The 13,243-nt window shown below is 31.2% G+C and overlaps 3 protein-coding genes across 3 annotated transcripts; 2 read left to right on the forward strand and 1 right to left on the reverse strand.

Annotated features, from left to right (window-relative positions):
* The first annotated feature begins 3,999 nt into the window (after window positions 1–3,999).
* On the forward strand, window positions 4,000–5,912 carry LOC106342579 (plastid lipid-associated protein 3, chloroplastic). The gene is made up of 3 exons (XM_013781552.1): window positions 4,000–4,676; window positions 5,075–5,270; window positions 5,348–5,912. Exons 1-3 carry the CDS (start codon window positions 4,099–4,101, stop codon window positions 5,657–5,659), a joined length of 1,086 nt encoding a protein of 361 aa, XP_013637006.1. The 5' UTR covers window positions 4,000–4,098; the 3' UTR covers window positions 5,660–5,912.
* Window positions 5,913–5,965: 53 nt separating this feature from the next.
* LOC106342580 lies at window positions 5,966–7,131 on the reverse strand. The gene is made up of 2 exons (XM_013781554.1): window positions 6,862–7,131; window positions 5,966–6,643 (listed from the first exon to the last, which is right to left on the reverse strand). Exons 1-2 carry the CDS (start codon window positions 6,990–6,992, stop codon window positions 6,184–6,186), a joined length of 591 nt encoding a protein of 196 aa, XP_013637008.1. The 5' UTR covers window positions 6,993–7,131; the 3' UTR covers window positions 5,966–6,183.
* A 407-nt stretch (window positions 7,132–7,538) lies between these two features.
* LOC106339454 lies at window positions 7,539–8,704 on the forward strand. Its single transcript, XM_013778266.1, has 3 exons — window positions 7,539–7,919; window positions 7,995–8,039; window positions 8,119–8,704. Exons 1-3 carry the CDS (start codon window positions 7,619–7,621, stop codon window positions 8,271–8,273), a joined length of 501 nt encoding a protein of 166 aa, XP_013633720.1. The 5' UTR covers window positions 7,539–7,618; the 3' UTR covers window positions 8,274–8,704.
* Window positions 8,705–13,243: the final 4,539 nt, after the last annotated feature.

Raw genomic sequence — 13,243 nt, forward strand, 5'->3', positions numbered from 1 at the left:
AAAGCAAATTAAATTGGATCTATATAGTAGAAAATATATTTTTTGAGATATTGTAAAGAATTTCTTTTAAAAAAAAACTCTAATAGATTGTACTTCAAAATATGTTTGTAGTAAATATCATATTTGAGAAATACACTAAGTTGAATAAAATATCTTCTTTTAATTTGAAATATAAATTAATATTTCTAACAAAATCTTTGTAAATTTTATTTTTGAAATTAATCAGTTTAAATTGTTATTATCAGTGAATATATAATTTGAATACTTTATATATTTTAAATTTTCATATATAAATCAAAACTAAAATAAATTTTAATTTATAATTATAGTTTATGATAACTAAAATTAAAATTAATTACTTTTGGATATAAAATTTAAACTGATTCCGAAAATATTTCAAAAGACTTTTTTAGAACTTTCTTAAAAAAAAATATTATTGTATTCAATTAAAAAGATAAATATTATAATTAATTCATGTAAAATTTGATAAAATTTTAAAGAATGGTCCAAATTAAAAAATCACGCATGAAAAATTCATCACTTATATATATATATATATATATATTAAAAATATTATATATTTATCAATACATGTTTGTTAAAACCACATCTATATAAATGTTGATACATGTATAATGTATAACATAATTAATAATAATAACACTTATTATGAAAATACAATAGTGTTAGGATTTTGATATTTGATTTGATTTTATTATTTTCATGGTGAAATTCTAACATTAAATATTAATATTATTAATTAGATCATATGCAGGTATTAACTCTAGAATAATTAAATGTTATTATTATTGAGTAGATTATAAATGGTTATATGCAACTATAATTATATATTGATAGAATAAATATATTTTCGAAATTATTCATATCTAATAATATTTTGATGGAATAAAAAAGAGAATTAAATATCTTGTTAGGATATTGTTATGAAAATATAAAAAAAAAATAATGTAAACAACTTTCAAGTGATGGTCCATTTAAAATATCACACATGAAAAATGTATAGATTGTTATGCCATTTCTTTATTTGGATTCTTAAGATAATTTTAATTTCTTTTGTTATTTACATGGCATACCACTCCTTAATTTTAGTGACCATATTAATTAAAACCTGCCAACAAAATAAATCTATTTAGAGAATATTCCAAACGTTGTTAAACTATTAGGACCATTTAAATTACATAGTTATATGTTACAAAGCTATTACATCTTTTATGTCACATAACACTACGTCTATTAATAATATACTAGATTTTGAATCGCGCAACCGCGCGGATGTTTGTTTTCACTTTTCTATACATAAATTATTGTTTTAGAACATAAGTGGTATATATTTTTAACGTTAATCATTTACTTAAATATTTATATAACTATTTCAAATACAATAATTTTATAGTTTACATGTTATAATTAATCAATTGTTTAAACCATATGTATTTGTCACTTCTTATTATATATTTATATTATTGTACTTGCATTTAGTTATTAAGCAAATTAATATATTCATGAAAAAATATATTTTAAAAAAATATTTTGTATTTAATTTATGCTAAATTATGACCCGTCTTTCAAAACTGGATTTCTTTTTACCAATATTTTTATGCTTATACATTTTAGATAATATATTACTGTATATACAAAAGTCTAAGATATGTTAATTTTTAGATATGTGTTATATAGTTTGTTAATTTTAAGCCGTTCTATCATCATATTATAATTTTAAATAAATAGTTTATATTTATGAAAATAAAATTTATAAATTTATCAATTGAATATAATTTTATCATATTTATTTTAGTATAATAATTGTGTTTTAACATGACCATGACTATAAATTGATAAAATAGGATATAATTTATTTATTTTCATTTTAAACGATAACTTAAACTAGTGAGAAAGACATGAAACAAAAACAATAAATTGAGATAAAGTTTGGTGTTTATAAGTGCAAAGAGATTAGAGAGAGGTTGGAGAGTTTTAGAATGGGGAACATAACATTTTTGTTGCATCCATTTGAGAGGAGAAGAGAAAATGTGTAAATTTTTCTTTATATATAGAGAAAAGAATTCTAATAATGTTAAATATTTTCGATTCAGAAGACTTTCAAGTAAGTCTTCTAATAGAAGAATTCATAGACGACTTATTTGTAAGTTGTCCAGAAAACTTCAATATTTTTACCGGGAAACTAAAATATTTTTAGTTGGAGTTAGAAAACTTTCAGAGAAGTCTTCTAATCGCCAGATAACTTAAATGTTAGTCGTCTATACCCTAAACATAACCCCTAAACTAAATTAACTAACTAAACATTTAATAAAATCAAATTAAACGTAAAAGTGTTTACTATACACAGAAATAATATATATTATAATATATATGTGTCTATCAATTTTTAAAACATAATAAATTTACTGTATATTTTTTCCATTGAATATATTGTTTCAAACTTTCGCATGTATTTGTATCTTCTTCTCAGAGCCGGCTCTAACCCATGGCAACATGGGCAATTGCGATGGGTCCAAAGGTCTATAAAAATAGGATACAATTTATTTATTTTTCATTTTATAAACGATAACTGAATATATTAATGTATAATAATATTTTAAACTAATTTCGAAATTAGTAAAAATATTTAAATATAATTCCGAAAATGAAGATCTTGTAAAAATCTTTTAAAACAGATTTGATAGAATTTTAAAATAAATATATTTATATTTAAAATGAAATGATATCAAAAGATATTATGGTTAAAATATTTTAAAGAATATATTTATTATTAGTCTTAATAAAATACATTTAATAAGATTTCTAAATGATGGTCCAAATTAAAAAATCATACATGAAAGAAATCATGACTTATGTTTTAATACATAAGATGTTACTTTTTCTGTTTTTGTCTTTCGTTATTTGATTCAATGACATAAATATTGACTATATAATTAATTTCTAATGACGTGAATATTAACCATATATAATTAATTTCTAACCAAAAACTTATGAAATATATGTCACAAAATAATATACTAATTTTTATTATTTACATGTGCATCAGAGTACATGTGATAATATACTAAATGATAATGTACTAATTTTTTAGTTTATTTAAAATTCAACTATAATGTACAAATGATATTTTTAATCATCATCATATATCAAAACAACTCTTTAAATTCAAATATAATGTAATTTCAAATTTTGAAACAATATACTAACCAACTATAATTATTTTGTTATATATAAAAGAATGGGGTTTAATCTTCGGTTACCAGAATCACAAACAAATTAAATATCAAATGGAGTTTAATATATATGCAGGTCAAAAAAAAATTTATTATCTGTACAGAAAAATAAATTAAACTTATTTTATTGGGATTGTTTGCTAGAGGAAATTTTTTGTTGTATATACGGGTCAAAATTTAGATAATACTATAAAATGTAAAAAAAAAATATAATTGAATAAGTTTTATCTGATATAATTTTAATTAACTGTAATTCTTTTCTAAATCGATTTTACATAAATCTCCTAAATATATACACTTATCTACATAAATCCTAAATAGTAAATTCCAATTATTTTTATATTATATTTAAATCTTTTAAAAAAGATAATTTCTTAATCAGCCAACAATTAATGAGTACACATTTTTATAATTATTGTTTTTTAAAGTTATTTTATCGAATATACAAAATATTTATCAAATAGAAAACAGGTTGAAGAAATATATTTTTTATTTTTATTATGAATTAACAAATGAATTAATAATTTTATCAACAAAATATTTCGCGTTTTGAAAGGGAAATATAGTTTAAATTAAAATGCGTAGATTTGACCTTTGGTCGGTTGGGTACGCATTTTGGAATCAAGATACTAAGCCTAATGTAATGGACCAAGGAGTCAAGGACCCAGTAAGCTTTTCACAAGCCTTGAAGCCTATGATACATCATTGCCTGTATATTTATTTTATTTTATTTTATTCCGTATTTGTGAGTGGGGTCATCCAAATATCGTGTGGACTTGTGAAACTTAGGTAATCTTGTTCGCAAAGCAGAGGAGAAAGAACACAGTCACAGAGATCGTCACCCATGGCTACGCTCTTCACCACAACCACCTCTCGTCCTTTCTCCGCAAATCCTAGCAAGACCTTCTCTCCTTCTCTCTCCCTAAAGCCTAATGCTCTCTCTTTCTCACTAACCCACCACCGTCCTCCCAGGCCTCTCCGGTTTTCCAAAATCCGATCTTCTCTGCCCTCCGAATCAGACTCCGAACCGGAAGGTGGGTATTCAATCACAGACGAATGGGGCGAGCAACCGGCTGAACCGGAATCTCAGCCGGATAACGCTGCGTCCGCTGTTTCAGACGAATGGGGGGAGAAATCCGAACCCGTACCCGAGGAGTCCGTGACCCGGTTCGCGGAATCGGATCCTCCGACGAACGAGGACGAGTGGGAGGAAAGAGAAGGTGGTGGTGATGAAGGAGTCGACAAGACTTTGGAGCTGAAGAGGTGTTTGGCTGATACGGTCTACGGAACTGAACTAGGGTTCCGAGCTGGATCTGAAGTCCGCGCGGAGGTTTTGGAGATCGTGAATCAGTTGGAAGCTCTCAATCCCACTCAGGCTCCGGTTGAGAATCCGGAGCTCCTGGATGGCAACTGGGTTTTGCTGTAAGTTTAACTGAATCTTGATCTTTGTTTTGATGTTGTAGATAACGTAGATTGTGTCTGAAACAGATTTGAGATAGTTTTGTGCATGAGATTGAGACATTAGAGACCAGTTGCAAGATTGCTGTTCGTTTTTTTCTGTCGCCCGACCAGATCACAGTTTGCATGTTGTTCGTTTTGCTGTCCGGTTGTTGTTCGTTTCACTGAACAAACAATATTTTGTCGCAAGTTGCAGTCGTTACGAATGAGAATCTACGACAACGTACTTTGAATCTTTGATTGAGGCCAAGTGATTATTACTGTGAATAGATTTGGGATAGTTTCTGAATGAGAATGAGACATTGTTGAAACTTTGATTGAAGCCACTGTTGGTTTGTATATCCTTTCGGGTTGTGAAACAGGTACACTGCCTTCTCTGAGTTGCTTCCTCTACTAGCTGCGGGTTCGACACCTTTGCTGAAAGTGAAGAGTATAAGTCAGTCTATAGACACAAAGAATCTCTCTATAGACAACTCCACTACTCTCTCCAGCCCCTTTGCAGACTTCTCCTTCAGTGCTACTGCTTCTTTTGAAGTTCGAACCCCTTCAAGAATTGAGGTAACTTGAAAACCATTCGCATTTTTCTTTGTTTAGTAGTTGTTGTCATATTCATCATCCCTTTCTCGTAATGTTAGGTTTCTTTCAAAGAAGGTACGCTGAAACCACCAGAGATCAAGTCAAGTGTGGATCTGCCGGAGAGCGTGGGTGTGTTCGGGCAGGAGGTTAACCTCTCGTTCCTGAAGCAATCTTTGAACCCTTTGCAAGATGTGGCAGCTAACATTTCACGGGCAATCTCTGGTCAGCCACCTCTCAAACTTCCGTTTCCAGGGAACCGTGGCAGCTCTTGGCTATTGACCACTTATCTCGACAAGGATCTCAGGATTTCGAGAGGAGACGGTGGGCTTTTCGTGCTTGCTAGAGAAGGAAGCTCTCTGCTTGAGCTCTGAAATATTTGACGAGGTATATATAGCAAGCAGGCTTCTTGTAAAAACAATACTCACTAGAGAGATCATCATAATTATGCTGAATGCAAATCATTGGACCAGTTTGGTTTCCCTTAAATACTCTTAAATTGTAATCTTGTACGCACTTGCTCGTCACAAGATTAGTAAAGAGAGAAAGTTGAAGGAATGAACGAAAAAAGTAGAGTAGATATGGATGTTCAGGTATATTTATTTATGCATATTGGATATTTTAGTTTGTGCTCGGTTTTTTCGGGTCAGGTGTGGTTAGTATAAACCCAAGGTTGAGAAAACCAGAAACTAAACTTGTATTTGTTTTCATGATCAAATGGTCAAGTAAAATTAGTCACAAGTTATGGATTCTACAAGAGATTCGACCACTTATTAAAAGACTACAAAGAACAGTTTAAGGAGTGTTTCTATGTTATTGCTCTTGGTATCCGTCAGCAACTTATAACATGAGAACCAGCTGGAACGTTCCGAAAAGCTCTGGTGAATTGTGGGCGACTTCATCTCTGCCTCATCCATTGCAAAATGTCCTTCCTGATAAAACCATCAGACCCGCGTCCAGCGTTGATGGGTTTAACAAAACTGGATTCACTGAACGGCCTGTACTGAGTGGAACTTCCAACGGGTCTCGGCGGCTTGATCTTCATCATCATCGAGATAGTCGGCGAAAACTTGGGCCGGAGATTCCTCAAGGACAAGAACAAGTTCCTACCGACTTCATTACTCTGAGGTGTCTTCGCGTTGGCATGCGGTTTGAGACGTGTTGAATCTAATAGCCTCTTCGCAGCCTTGCCTGTGCTTGTTGGCTCTATTTGTTTTGGCCGTAGAACCTGAGCTGATGGCTTCATACGGTCGAGCCCTCTAAGAATCCAGTTTCCAAGGTTCCGACCAATCTCCATGTCTCTCTGTTGTATGCTCTTGTGGACCCTAAGTGCCACATCAAATATTTGATGAGTCCTCCTGCATAAAAAGAGAGTAGGCAGAAGAGAACCAAGTTAAAACACGAGTCCTAATTAAACTCGTTTAAATATATCATTATCTACTCTCATGATCTCAGGACCGGTTCTGAACACCAGAATCAAATCAACTACTAAACCGACTCCTAAACCGGGAATCGTGAAATCCTCGGAAAGAAAAACAACGACAAGAAGGACGAATCTTTTGGCAAGAAACATTACCTGTGGAGAAATTGTCGAATCCTTGGATGATTAGGGCTAACAATACGACGCTGGGTCTTCAATGCGAGCCGGTAAGACCGCCTGAGTCCCAAGAAGTAGGCTGTTCCCAGAGCTAACTCCCACAACACCATTGCTTCTCAAAGCCTTTCTTCTTCCTCTACTTATTCGAATATACCTTTATACCATCCTCCGATAGCCGCCAGGAACTTCAGTCTCTTTCCCCGTCGCAATCACAGATCGTCTTTCTTGTTTATAGTGCCGGGTTGTTTGATCATGGAATCCTCACCGTCCATTTTCCTTGTTTGACAAGATATAAGTTTTAGTGGGCTTGTCTAAGATGGGCTTATGTAACCCTGTAAAACGCCTTGTTCTTACCGTTTTGGCCCGGATTATCAAAAACAATTTGGATAACCATCGAAAAGTATTTGGATAAGGATAATTAAGATTTTCTGTTTGATTTGTATCGCGATAAATAAAAATTATTGATTGAGTTATTTAAAATTTTCTAAATATACTTTTAAAACTTTAATATTTGTTTCAGAGTAAATCAGTAGCAGATACGACAACTCCGCGTTAGTTAGAGTTAGAAAGAAATAATGTAATGTTATCACAGTAATTATTCCCTAATTAATTCGATAATCATATGCCCTTTTTTATTTATTTGGTTAGTTACTCTTCTCACTCACTCACCAATATTAACCTTCACTAAGATTTTCTCTCTCTACCTCCTTCCTTTCTCTCTCTCTCTCTGTCGGCGATGCAGAGGCTTTCAATAGACTCATCAGCTTCGAAGCTTCATAGCTACGGAGGACGGAAGGATGACATCCATGATCACGATGACTTAAAGCACAAGGAGTCACTCTCCTCTCCTCCTCTTTCTTCCTCATCGTCCACTGCAAATTACGATGATGACGAGCCCAAGGACTTTAAGCCCCGACGGTTATCGCTGCAATCGTCGACGCATCAGAACGGAGAGAAGCTTGTTCATTTCATCCCCGTCCTCACTCTTATTTGTTTCATCATCCTCTACCTCTCTTCTCACGCTCCGTCGCAATCAGGTTCCTTCTCTAATCGGAATCAGACGATCTTCAATGTGTTTAATTGTTTTCTGATCGGTTTTCAAATGTTCTCAGATTTAGCTCAGTTTAACGGATTCATGCGTCGTTCAAAGCATCTAGGTACATTGCAGATTCGATTCATTCTCTCAGTCTCAAACTTGAAATGTATCCCACTAATTATTGTTGTTTCCTCCATTAGATTCCGACGAAGATGGCGAAATCTCCAAGTTAATGATCAGTTCCGACGCTCTGGCTATCCGTAGTAGCATAAGGAACTTAAAAGAGACGGAAAGCTCCGCGTCGGAATCACTCCCCCGTCGCCGAACTTCTCACCGGAAAATAGCTGACTTCTAGATTTTTTGCTTCATCGTCTTCTTCTAGAATAATTATCTTCGTCACTTGCATGTTGATTCGTTCGTTCAAACTCAAAATTCGTGAATCGTGTTTCTGTTATAAAAATTTGAAATTAGCGTCGCCGGTTTACAGTAAAACCGGCCGGCGATGGAATAACCGTCATGCTAGCGTGCGCTTTGTATGGGAGGCGTAGGTTAGAGTGTGCTAGGGGTAGTTATGCTATCCAGCTGGAGTTTTGGACCGTACAGAGCCTCGTGCTTAATACATCGGAGTTAGAGCTACCAATCTCCTATGAACAACAATAATAGTATAAATAGTAGTAGTATTTTCTCACATTATCCATGGACATTATCTATGTATCAAATTTTATAGCTTAAGCTTTGGTCACGTTTGTTACTTAAAAAAAATAAAAAAATCCAAAATGTTGATAACCTAGTAATAAGAGAACATGATTGGTTACTTTTTGCTCACCGAATTGTTATTCTTTACACCGAAATTTCAAAATTGGCTTAAAATTTGTTAGAGATTATAAATCCAAAGTTCAAAACGGTTAATCTAAAAAATCTTTAACTCATATTCTCTAAAATCTTAACTAACCGTACTGAAACGAAATCTTAGATTCTTGAAGATAAGTGTGTTAAAAAAAAGATTCTTGAAGATAAGTAATCACCAACGTCTGTTGAAGATATATCCAAACCGATCACATTATTGCTGAACTAAAATCCAAATCAAGTGAAGGAGTCGAACGTAAAGCCTAATGCCAAGTATAAAACTTTGTCGACGGTTTCGACATATCATAAGGGTCCACACTTGATGACCATTTTGATTAATTGATCAGAAAAAGAGGCATTTGGTGAAAAACTGAAAATAGTGATGCCACGCGGTCTGTCATAATGACGACTGTCACTTTAAGCCCACCACATCATCACCGTGGTCCGTGACGCTCTGCCTGTATACGTGGCAGTTCACTATTGGGTCATTTGGTTAATTACCTTTAACCTTTTCTTTTATCTTGGCGATGCAGTTTCCTCTTATTATTTGTTCTTTCTTCTAAGTGGAGTTAATAACTTAAACCATAAGTTTGTAAATAGAGTCTACTTTGTCATAGGATTCGCTTTCTTATAGATATCTAAGCATGACTAGATTTCGACCCGCACAGTTTATTTTTCAGTGGGTCAAATTTAAAAATAATTATTTGTTTAAAAAATATTTAAGAGTGGTTAAGTTTTTTAAAAATTGTATATGGTGTTATTTGCTCATATCGGTAGTATAATTTTAAGCAAAATTTTAGAATAGTATAACTCATTTGTCATTTAATGAATTTATGATTTTTATTTATATTTTTTACTATTTAATTATAATATTTTCATTTTACATCAAAACTAGGCATAGGCATTCAGGGTCCCAATTGGGTTTCGGTTTTATCCATTCGAATTTTGGTTTTTCGGGTTTATCAAAATCAGCCTCATTCGGGTTATATGAAAGTCCGGTTCGGAACCGGTTCGGGTTCTATCGGGTTCAGGTCGGGGTTAGTAAATCTTCAAAGAACCGGTATAACCCATTGTACTTTTGGATTTGGGTCCCAATCGGTTCTTCGGTTTAAAATATTTGATTAATACCTACTTGGTAACCAAAACATAAGTGAAATCGGTTCTTCGGTTTAAAAATACCTGATTAATACCTATTTTATAACCAAAACATAAGTGAAATCGGTTCTTCAGATTTTAAGTAAATGATTTGTATCTATTTTAATAGTCAAACCATAAGTAACATTGATTCAAAAATAAGAAAGGTAAACATAGATATTGATAGAAAGAAAACCAAATAAATGAAAGCATAAAAAAAAAGTAAGTTCTCATGAAATTATAACATTATTCAATGAAAACAAAACCAAAATCTAAAAATTTCAAGCTTCAACCGCCACCTTCAACCATTAACCTTCATATAATAGATAATTATTTTAGAAGTTCAATAATATTTAAAGTATTTTGGATACATATTAGGAATTAAGATCATGTGTGGTAGAAATTCTTTTTGTGATTTTAAATATTTCGGGTTCTATCGGATATTCATTTTGGTCTGGGTTCGGTTCAGATAATACCCATAACCCAAAATACCATAAAACCAGATCCATTTGGTATTTATGTCGGGTTCGGATCGGTTTGGATTCATTTTTATCGGATCGGATTGGGTTCGAATTTTTGGGTTCGGTTTATTTGCCCAGCCCTAATCAAAATTAATCATATTTTAGGATAATTATAATTTAAAATGTTAATTTTTTGGATTTTTCAAAACATTTCTAAAAAGATCTTTCAAAGAGATGACAAAAAAAAAAGATCTTTCAAAGATTTTGTTATATTTTTGTTAGAAATATTGAGTTGCATTTCAAATAAAAAAGTAAAGATATTGGAAGATATTCTAACTAAAATATGAAAAAAAATTAATATAGTTCTTAGAAAATGGTCCAAATAAAAAAATCACACATGAAAGAAGTCATGGCTTCTATTTTAATATATAATACTAGATCTTGATCCGCACAACTGTGCGGGTGTTATTTTTTATTTTTTACACTTCAAAATTATGGCTATTCATATGTTTTGATCGTTCGTAAATTATGGGCATTGATGAAATGTGTTATTGATGTTTAAACAACTAAGTCTAAATAAATCATTTGGAATTTGGAGTTTTTTTAACTTTACCATTTTCAAGTATATTTGATTGTGAAGCATACAATTTGGATAATTTTTATAATAATACATATATGCTAATAAAGACACAATTTTCATAGTTTAGAATTTGATATTTTTTATATAGATCATAATTTATTTGGTGATAATGTAAGTAATATATTAAATTGTTTATGACAATATCAAAGTTATATATTTATAATTTATTGTTTCAAATTATCAGTGGTAACTCTGTATTAAAACATGAAGACTAATTAATACCTTAACTCTCAATTTAACATTAAATTAGATATTTTACTAAAGGTATACTTGTATTTTAGATTTAGTCATACATATATGTTAATCAGATTATTTGTATGATTTAAATTTTTAACTCAATAACGTACACTAAATCTAATTCATAAAAGTCCACTTCAATTAAATTATTATAGAAAACACTTGTAGAAATTATTATTTCTTATTCTATAAACAAAAAATAAATTAGTATTCATTTATAATAATATTTAATATTAACTACGAATTTTACTATTTAATAGTAAATTTTTAAATAAATAAAGATACTTAAATGAAAATGAAAATGTATTAAAATGTATTATTAAAATGTAATCTTAAAAAGATACTTAAAATATATTTTTAGATATTTTATTTTAAAAATATTAAAATAATATGTTAGCTAGAGTATATTTAATAATAACTAAGTTAGTTGTAGAAAAAATAAAGGAATTTAAATAAATGTAGTGGCCCAACATTTTTATTAATTAAACTTTGAATTCTTGATTTTATGAGTGATTTTTATATTCTTACAATTAAATAACTTTTCCGAATATATTTATATTAAAATTATTTGACATATTTTGTTTTAAATGAATTAAACTTTAATTTACATATATTAAATAAAGTTATTTGTTAATATTCTTTTAAAATAAAATATGCAAAGTTTTGAAACCATAATTCTATAGCTAAGATATTTTTTTACGATACCAAAATTTTGAAATTTTTCCAAAATCAAATTTTCAAAAATATTTATTTTTCCGTTAAAAAGTAACGAATGTTTACCATACATGTAAGTTGACTTTGGTCTATTGATTTATAACCACACTATTTTGGAATTGGTTTACTTAAATAGTGAATTGCTTGTGGTTATGTTCCTTTGTGCAGAGACTTCGTTCACTATACTCATTGTCACAAATCCAAACCCACGACTCTTGTCGGTTTCCCTATATATATTGTATATATCTCTTGAAGTAAATAAATGTAAGAAGTAAGAATAACATCAACTATCTAAACATATACCAAAAGTATGAAAGTTTCATCTAATGTCAACATATATAGATAGATTCAATCCACAAAATTGTGAACACTGCAATAACTATTTCAAACCAGAGATGCTCCGACTGTCCCGACTTTCTCGAAGAGCATAGCTAAAGTCTGGCTGTTAGCATCGTAAGCCAAATTTTCAACGAACAGCTTTGCTTTTTCCAGTGGCTCCAGGAACTCGCCACCTTCACTCACATCTCCTTTCTCATTTGAAAACGTTGCTTTTGGGTCAATTATCTCCTCAACATGTAAATATGTTAGCTGACAAAAACTGTGGCTAAGAAGTTACCATTCATTGTCATTTTTGTAGTCTTCCTTCCCTGCTGGGCCATCACTTGATCTATTGAACATTGGTGATGTTTCAAACTTTGAACATCCAGAACCATAACCAAATCAGAAGACATCATGATTGTCTCCACGAGTTAGAATCAAAGAAAAAAAAACAAAAAAATGTTTCCTGGTGGAGTCTCCAACTCATGATGATTGTTGAGAAGGAGATTATCATGCTCTTTCTCACGCCTCTCATCTCGAGGAAGAAAGATACCTCTTCATCTTCCTCTGTCATCATAGAAGCCCTAAGCTGTTGTCTCTGCCTCTGCTGAATATCCAGCAATAGAGACTCATGTGCTCTAAAGGTTCAATTCATCTCTCAACCAAATTTACAGAACACAAAGAGTCCTATCTCTGTTTCGATATTCCTTTGTTTTAAAATCTTCATTGATTGAAGAATTTAATTTTTCTTCTACCTGATCAATGGATTTCAAATTGCTTTTCTTCAATCCATCTGCCTCCCATCCCAAGGCAACATCTTCGTCTCTGGAAATATGAATCCCGTGAACTATTTTTTTTTTTACATCTCGGGCATTGGTTATAGGTTAAACCAGTTAATATATTGATTAATGATTAATGTAATTTAACTAGAATTGATTAATGATTAGTGATAGTTTACTTTCTAAAGAATGATCC

Source organism: Brassica oleracea, chromosome C4 (genome assembly GCF_000695525.1).
Source record: "Brassica oleracea var. oleracea cultivar TO1000 chromosome C4, BOL, whole genome shotgun sequence".
In the NCBI taxonomy this organism is placed as follows: Eukaryota; Viridiplantae; Streptophyta; class Magnoliopsida; order Brassicales; family Brassicaceae; genus Brassica; species Brassica oleracea.

Coding starts and splice junctions, on each gene's coding strand:
- LOC106342579 (XM_013781552.1), top strand. CDS start 4,099: ATGGCTACGCTCTTCACCACAACCACCTCTCGTCCTTTCTCCGCAAAT. Junction 4,677..5,074: donor GATGGCAACTGGGTTTTGCT/GTAAGTTTAACT, acceptor GTTGTGAAACAG/GTACACTGCCTTCTCTGAGT. Junction 5,271..5,347: donor GAACCCCTTCAAGAATTGAG/GTAACTTGAAAA, acceptor TCGTAATGTTAG/GTTTCTTTCAAAGAAGGTAC.
- LOC106342580 (XM_013781554.1), bottom strand. CDS start 6,992: ATGGTGTTGTGGGAGTTAGCTCTGGGAACAGCCTACTTCTTGGGACTC. Junction 6,644..6,861: donor ATTCGACAATTTCTCCACAG/GTAATGTTTCTT, acceptor CTTTTTATGCAG/GAGGACTCATCAAATATTTG.
- LOC106339454 (XM_013778266.1), top strand. CDS start 7,619: ATGCAGAGGCTTTCAATAGACTCATCAGCTTCGAAGCTTCATAGCTAC. Junction 7,920..7,994: donor TCACGCTCCGTCGCAATCAG/GTTCCTTCTCTA, acceptor AAATGTTCTCAG/ATTTAGCTCAGTTTAACGGA. Junction 8,040..8,118: donor GCGTCGTTCAAAGCATCTAG/GTACATTGCAGA, acceptor TTCCTCCATTAG/ATTCCGACGAAGATGGCGAA.